This window comes from Plasmopara halstedii, assembly GCF_900000015.1.
Source record: "Plasmopara halstedii genome assembly, contig: Scaffold_323, whole genome shotgun sequence".
NCBI classification, from domain to species: domain Eukaryota; phylum Oomycota; class Peronosporomycetes; order Peronosporales; family Peronosporaceae; genus Plasmopara; species Plasmopara halstedii.
In genome coordinates, this window is record NW_020187244.1 from 551,087 (window position 1) to 558,636 (window position 7,550).

The 7,550-nt window shown below is 40.0% G+C and overlaps 4 protein-coding genes across 4 annotated transcripts in view; 1 reads left to right on the forward strand and 3 right to left on the reverse strand.

The window, feature by feature from the left end:
- Positions 1-979: 979 nt before the first annotated feature.
- PHALS_08610 (CRN-like protein) lies at positions 980-2,851 on the reverse strand (the record flags this gene model as incomplete). The annotated part of the gene is made up of 1 exon (XM_024723991.1): positions 980-2,851. The coding sequence occupies one exon, from the start codon at positions 2,849-2,851 to the stop codon at positions 980-982; it is 1,872 nt and encodes a 623-aa protein (XP_024574913.1).
- Positions 2,852-3,258: 407 nt separating this feature from the next.
- PHALS_08611 (uncharacterized protein) lies at positions 3,259-3,573 on the reverse strand (the record flags this gene model as incomplete). Its single annotated transcript, XM_024723993.1, has 1 exon — positions 3,259-3,573. One exon carries the CDS (start codon positions 3,571-3,573, stop codon positions 3,259-3,261), a length of 315 nt encoding a protein of 104 aa, XP_024574914.1.
- Positions 3,574-4,165: 592 nt separating this feature from the next.
- On the forward strand, positions 4,166-5,941 carry PHALS_08612 (uncharacterized protein; the record flags this gene model as incomplete). Its single annotated transcript, XM_024723994.1, has 2 exons — positions 4,166-4,444; positions 4,592-5,941. The coding sequence occupies 2 exons, from the start codon at positions 4,166-4,168 to the stop codon at positions 5,939-5,941; spliced, it is 1,629 nt and encodes a 542-aa protein (XP_024574915.1).
- Positions 5,942-6,048: 107 nt separating this feature from the next.
- The window catches only part of PHALS_08613 (CRN-like protein), a gene marked incomplete at both ends in the record, with an annotated part of 1,866 nt that continues 364 nt past the window's right edge, over positions 6,049-7,550 (reverse strand). The window contains one exon of the mRNA XM_024723995.1: positions 6,049-7,550. This exon is cut by the window's right edge and continues 364 nt beyond it. Coding sequence (XP_024574916.1) covers positions 6,049-7,550 — 1,502 coding nt within the window.

Consider the following 7,550-nt stretch of genomic DNA (forward strand, 5'->3'; position numbering starts at 1 on the left):
CTTTCTATAAGGTATAAAAGCAAAATAGTATATAAGATGTTTGATACAGTAATTAAATGTAATATGCTATGCATCGGTCGTAGATTGATAGATTTGTGTGAAAAACTGAACGTTAAATATATGTTTGATGCTGATACTGGCACATTTTACTTTGATAAGAAGTGTATTTATGGTAAGGATTATCTTAGTGGAAAAGAATTTATCAAACCAATATATGAACTCTCTATAAAGAATCACTTCTGATTTAAAGTAATATATTTCGCGACTTCATTAATTATTTTTTATTCTGAAGTAAAATTAGTAAGTAGTATATAGGGATACACCATACACTACACATAAAAATGTCCGTTATTTTAGAGTTCGGAAAATACAAGGGAAAGGCTCTTGAGGAAGTATATGATCAAGATGCGTCATACTGTCGATGGTTATACAATCAACAATCCGAAGAATCGGATATCAAACTCTTTTTACAAGGTAAGTTCCAAATAGTTATATCATGCGGTGGGGCAAACATAAGAACAAATCCGTAAAGTGGATTGTTGAAAACGATACCCAATATTTCAATTGGATGTGTAAAAATGAATATATCAAGAATAAATGCCCATCATTGAAAGAAAACCTGAACGAATTTACAACACAGAATTAAAAAAGAATCAATTTTTTTTGTCTTAACCTCCATCATCTGAAACTGGAACCTTTTTTTAGCTATAACTTCTGTCGAGTCCTTGTCGCGGTTCTGCAGGTTATCAGATCATAGAGGTGATCAGAACCAACAAACATTGGGGAATGAATACATTGTTCAAGAAGTAGCTTAGGAGAGGAGGCAAATCGCTACCATTTCGACACTATCGGTTTAGACAGGCTATCAGAGAGAATCATTTCTGTCTTATCAACACTATCGATAGTGTCTCGAAGACACAGTGCAAGGACACAGGAACAACTTTGCTTCCTCTATATCCTCTGTAGCTTGTACACCCCTTTAAATGTTCTCAACAAACACGTCTAATGCAATAACATACTGCTTCACACTCGCCAACGTTCCTGGTCTCTGGTGAACTTCATTGGTCTTGGTTCTGATCGTTTGTTTCCGATAGTGGGGCGCCAAGTTGCTTGGAACCACGAAACCAAAGTAGAGCTGATACGTGGGGACGCCAATACCGTTCAGCCAGAGCAAAAAGCTACTCAATGGTGCAGCTTTGATTCCATGATCCAGGTTGAGGGTCATCTGCAAGCCATAGCATCTGGTGTTCTTGCCATCCAAGATGAATGCATCCAACGCACCGAATGTTCTTGACGTCGGCTGGTAGTACGTCAAGCAACGAGGAACTTCACGAATCTCGTCGAGAGTGGAGAACCGTACCATTGGCATGCTTTCCGGAACGATCAACTCCACGCGCTCCTTCGAGCACAGCGAACGGAGCTGTACGCGTCCTTGTTTGTGTAGATTGAACCATCTGTGGCAGAGCATCTCGTATATCTTGCCTCGAACGACGGATGTACTTCCTGAGTCATCATTGGCGTGTGCAATTGCGAATTCTGATACTCGTTGTAGACTGTCTTCATCCACTTTGGCAACGATTCTTTCGGCGATGTACTTGGACAAAAAATCCAGATGGAACTTCGCTCGAAAATCCACTCTGCCGGGTACCATCTCGAGGATGCGGTGGCTGTAGTTTCCGTCTCTCACAGCATGATTGTTCTTGGCATAGGAAATGATATCCAACGCACTGAATGTGGCGATAGCCTTCGTCAGTTCTTCGTCGTTCTCAAGCTCCGTAACAGTGAAAATGAATCTTGGAATACCACCAAACTTGTCGTATCTCGAGATCAAAACGTCTTCTGCTAGTTTGAAACCATCATCAAGCAGTGAGTTGTAATCTTGAAGCTCTTCCAAACTCCACACTGGCAAGATATACGTGAACGAGTCGACTTTTGCGTAATCGTTCATGCCATCCAGTCCCGGGGAAGCAAATAGAATCGACACTCCTTTCCATCCAGTGAGTTGCGATGATCTTCCTTCGATCAGCCGAAGGACACGTTGTTGCTGGCTCAGCGTGCGAACTTCCTCTTCATTCAACGCAAGAAACTCGCTTGTTGAAGCATCGTACTTGTGATAAAAATGATCGAAATTCAACACCAAATCAAATGAAGACAGCTCCTCCAGTTCCTCTTGATGTCCCAATAGAAGTTGAAAGATGCAATAGAGGTAGAAACGACTCTTCCCTGTGCCTGGATTTCCCGTCACGACCATGTTGGCGCCTGATTTGGCTTCGAAGCACAACTTCACCTTGCGCATTAGCTCTGCAAAAATCACAGCATATGCATCTCTTTCCACAATCTTCGTGTACTTCTCCATCGGATGTGCCAACGGTGGAAACCCAGCCATCTTGAAATACCTTGTGAATTGGTCAGTTTCGTCCTCGTCCAGTTTTCGTTTCTTCTTTTGGACGGAAAATGCTTCGTCGACGAACCATTCATCTACTCGAACACGCTTTCCACCGACGTCATGCGACGGAACCACCACCAACACGTGGATTTCCCCTTCGTTTGGCTCAAAGTTGTCTCCAAAGTTCTTCGGGTTCTTGATCCACAACAACGGATCCATGTGCGTAAAGCCTTCCGGGTGTCCATGTTCATCGAGCGTCACAACTTCCGCGCCATCTCGATCCAACCACGTACCGTCGCCCTTCTTGGCGAGGAACAGCTGCAGCTTGTCCGCATCGATCGCCTTGAGATCGTTCTCCTTCTTCGCCTTGATAGCGTCCTTCAAGTCATCCACCAACTCGCTCGCATCGATCTTCACGGAGAAGGCGTTTCCCTCCACACCAACCAACGCGCACACCAGCTTCATGTTTTCAATTGCTTTCTGCGGTGAGGGACGTTCTCTCTATTCGTATTTCAGCCAATCAAATGGTGCAACCCAACGTTGGGTTTTTGACATTACCCATTTGGGTGATTGAACAACAAAATATATGTACACAAAAAGCATGGATATTACGTATCTATCCGATACCGATGATACTGGTTATGTTGACGATATTGAACTACATGAACCGGTTGATACCAAAATAACGAGTGATTTATATGAGTATCCGAACGAAGTTCGAAAGGTCTTTGACCGTCGAACAAGTTCGAGCAGTTGTCAGACCGACCCCAAAATAGAAAAGCATTCAACATCTGACATAATACAGCTTTGTAAAGTAATTGATTTAATTAGTGCAAATATCAACAAGTGTCAGTTTATAAAGGAAAAGCACACTAATGCGGGAAAACACGTATTTTGTCGTATCCATCATAATATTTGAACACAACTCCATCGACTTTATCGTTTCGAATGTTCTCAATGATCGCTTTACGCAACATACGATTATGTCCAGTATCGATGCACCACTGTTTGTATCTAGCATTCAGTATTGTTAATGGGATTTCGAGATAGTCTCCTTTACTAACAAATCCATCTTTGAGTAAAGCTTCTCTATCTTTTGTAAATATCTCTTCATTAAAGTATTTTGAAATGGATGTTTCAACCTTTTTTTGAGCTAATTCAGAGCGAAGATACTCCAATTCTTTCATTATTGCATCGATTCTATGATCATCTTTTGGAGCAACTTCATTAACTCCGCTTCCTCTGTATCGTCTGATTCTATTCATAATTATTAGAACGAAGTTCGAAAAGTCACAGGGCTTTTCGAACAAGTTCTCTAAGCCCCGCTCTATATTAACGACGCGAAACTTCTGTATTCAAGTCGTAAAAATTTCTGAATATGTCAGGTTGATTGTGTTGTTTGCTATAAAGATACAACAGACTCCATAAACCACAATAATTATCATAGGTCCCTTGAAACTGTTTATTATTACATTTCATATCACCCAGAATTCTTGGAGGCCCCAAACCCATCGAATCAAAGTATTCATTGTTGCACACACAAACCCAATGGCCTACACCTGAGTCTAATCGAAGTAGTATAATATAGCTTCCATATCCTAGGGGAGCTCTAATGTTTCTAAAATCTATTATCCCATCAATATGAATGTTCAGCTGATTTGCGAGCTCTTGTAGTTCATTAGCAGTCGATTCACCAAATTTATTTAATTTTAAAATCATTATGTGATGCTTATATATAGCTAATCATAATATAAAAGGCAGTAACATTCAATTTCAATTATGAGTGATAGCACCCAATTAGCAGATTCGTTTTTATTCGATTCAACAACTAATCCGGATCCAGTTGTCAGTGTTAGCAAAGACAAGCGTGTTGTAAATGTCGTTGATGACAACAACGGTTCGTATCAATCGGGAACTGTCATCATTAATGCGACTTCCCAACTAAATGGCTCGACTGGCTATGGCAGTCTTCGAGATGCATATGTAGTCGTTCCTTATGTAGTAACGGTTAAAAATACGTCTGCCTCTGCTCTTAATGGTACTCTAAATCGTTTTGCGGTAGGATTAAAGGCTGGTGTATGGAACATTTTAGATAAATTAGCGGTTGAAATTAACGGTAAAAGTGTCATTACGAGCAATGACTATAAAAATTATTGGAACAATTTACGAGCTCAAACTGAATGGTGTGATGATGATTTATTATAGAACGGTGCAGACTGCTATCTTGCTCCAGATGATGTAGTTAGTCTGAATTTCCCACAAAGTAGTAGCAATCCTACCGCTTCAACACAAGGAGATGGTTTTGTGAATAACTCAGTTAATGCTGCCACGACTGTAGCTACTGGTTTAATTCCAGAAACAACTCCCGCTCTTAATAACGGACTAATTCAGCGTCTAATTTGGAATCCACAACAAATTGGTACCTCTGATGCCACTGGAGCAACGATTACAGCAACAAACCCTCTTGGTTGGCCGACAACGCGAAGTGGCGCAATTCTTTCTAAAATTCAGCAACAAGGTACTGGTGGATACGTAGCTGGCGTTACTACCGCAGGAGGGGTTGCTGGTACGTGGTATTATATGTTAAAGATTCGTTTAGTTGATCTCCATCCCATCTTTAAAGAATTGGATCTTGTTGCGAACCCTCAAATCAAATTAACGATGACGTTCAATACCGGCTTTGTTGATATCACAACTGCAACTGGTGATTTAATGAGCTTATCCTCTCTCTCCCTAAACGGTTGCTCGACGGTTCCAGTAATGGTATCAAGTGCGGCCCCAGGTAATCCAAATGCAGGAAAACTTACAACTGGTGGAGCTGGCTCACTTCGAGTAGCTTTCGGCGTTATGTCTAACAACATTACACAGATCTCTACTTCTGGTCAAATCTTCCCATTTACAACGACTCGTCTATATATTCCTTTCTACGATATCGCTAATCAAAGTCAAATTGTTGCTAAACCTGTTAAGAAAGTCAATTACCTCGATTGCTACGCACAGTATTTCAAATCAAAAGCAGGTACTGGTCAACAAAACTCTCAGCAAAACGCTCCGTTTAGCTTTCAATTATCTTCAAGCTTAAAAAATATCAAATACATTGCTCTGATTCCATTCAGTGAAACAAGCAGTGGTCATTTCGTAAGCGCAACGAATATTGAACAATTCCAATCCCCGTTTGACAGTGCTCCATGGACTTGTCAGCCAGGAGCAAGCATTCGCAATTTTCAAGTAATGGTTGGCAATGAAAATGTATTCAACAAAACGCATGATTACTCGTTTGAATCGTTCCAAGACGAAGTCAAGAAGCTCGGAGCTATTAATGGAGCTCTATCGCATGAGATTAGCAATGGCTTATTTGATTCCTACAAATGGGATGTTGGTCAGCGTGTTCTAATTGCAGACTGCTCTCGATTAACGAATCCAGATGTGCCTCAATCTATCCTTGTCTCCGGCACCAATACTTGCAGTCAAGGAATGAATTGTCTAATTCTCGTCGTATACGGTCGTTCTATGTCTATTGATCGTTTAACCGGTGAAGTGGTTGAATATGAGTAGATTGGTCCGAACGAAGTTCGAAGGGCCTTTGCCCGACGAACGAATTCGTCTGGTCTTCATACCAGTCAGCCGGCAAAAAAATCGAGCCAAGGGCTCTTGAGCGTCGCTCAATTATGCTTCAGCTCCATCTCAAGTTGCTTCACACGATTGAGTAATTTTTTTATCATACAGAAGTTGATCGCTGTAATTTTACTATAATCGATGTTCATCTGATATCCTTCAATGTCATCTTCATTCACTTTCTTCAAGTTTTCATTCGGTGTCATTGATAGTAAATTTATGTATCCAGCTGCATACAAATCTTGACTAATGAAACCAATTTTTGGAATTGTTTCATCTGACCCTTTGTATTTGTATTCATAAACGTTTAGATCATAGAATTTATCGCAATAATCAGTCTCTACGTGGTCGATAATGTCCTTACATCTCCGATCCGATGTACAATAAATCGATGAACACTGAATCGGACCACCAAACATAGCAGCGACGCTTACCGTAACGGGGCCCAATTGACTTGTAGTGTATGCTGTAGATGTCCCAGTAGAATATAAAGATCCCCCAACGTTAAATGTATTAGAAACAGTTCCACTAACATGCAAAGTAGTACTCGGTGATGTTGTTCCAACTCCTAAACGCCCATTTGTGTCAAGAATCATCTTAGTTGAGTTATTGACTCCGAATCGCAAGTCATTATTAGTCAAATTGCCCATCCAAGTAGCATTTGTACTTGTTGCGTTTGTTCCTGAGTTGATCTCAATACAAAAATCTATTGGTGAAACATTGTTTGATTGCAAATCTAATACTTTCTGGTAGGAACCATCAACATAATTTGCTGATCCAATACAGCTTATAGCAGCAACTGCAGTAGCATTAACTGCAAATGCTCCAGTTGATAACATTCTACATGTTTCACTTAAATTATTAGTAGCTGATCTTGTTAAAAATACTAAGTCACCAGCAGCTGCCGCAGTCCGTTGAGATAATATTACTCCATGGGGTATTGCATCACTTGCTGCATTTAAGAATGCAATTGCCGCAGCATTATACTGACCATTAGTATTTACTGTGGATAAAATATTTAAACCAAAAGCGCTTGCAACAGTAGTACCTGTAGGTTGAGTAGCGTCTGATGATGTAAAGTTAACTTTACCAAGATTAGTTAAATTTCGATTTGAATCAACTACTAAAGCTTTACTAACTTCAACCGCGCCAGGGGTAGTATCAACATAGTTTAATTCAGTTGCTGTTGCTGTAACTAATGTACCACCTAATTGTAATCCAGCCGTACTTCCATTGTGATTAGGTAAATTAACTAAATTTGCGTTATTTATACAAGTTAGTTGGCGACTTCCATTAGCTACTAATGCTAATAATGTACTATTAGATGAATTATTATTACGTAAATCAATATTACCACTAACACTATCAATTCTAACTTGATAATTAGATGTTGATGCAGTATTTGATACTGATATTGGAATAGATCCATTTGTAATAGTTAATGAAGATGGTAATGTTAAATTTCCAGTAGATGTAATATTTGGTTGAGCCGCAGTTTGTAATGTTCCAGTTAATGAAGTAGCCGATACTGAAGTACCTCCACTAATAG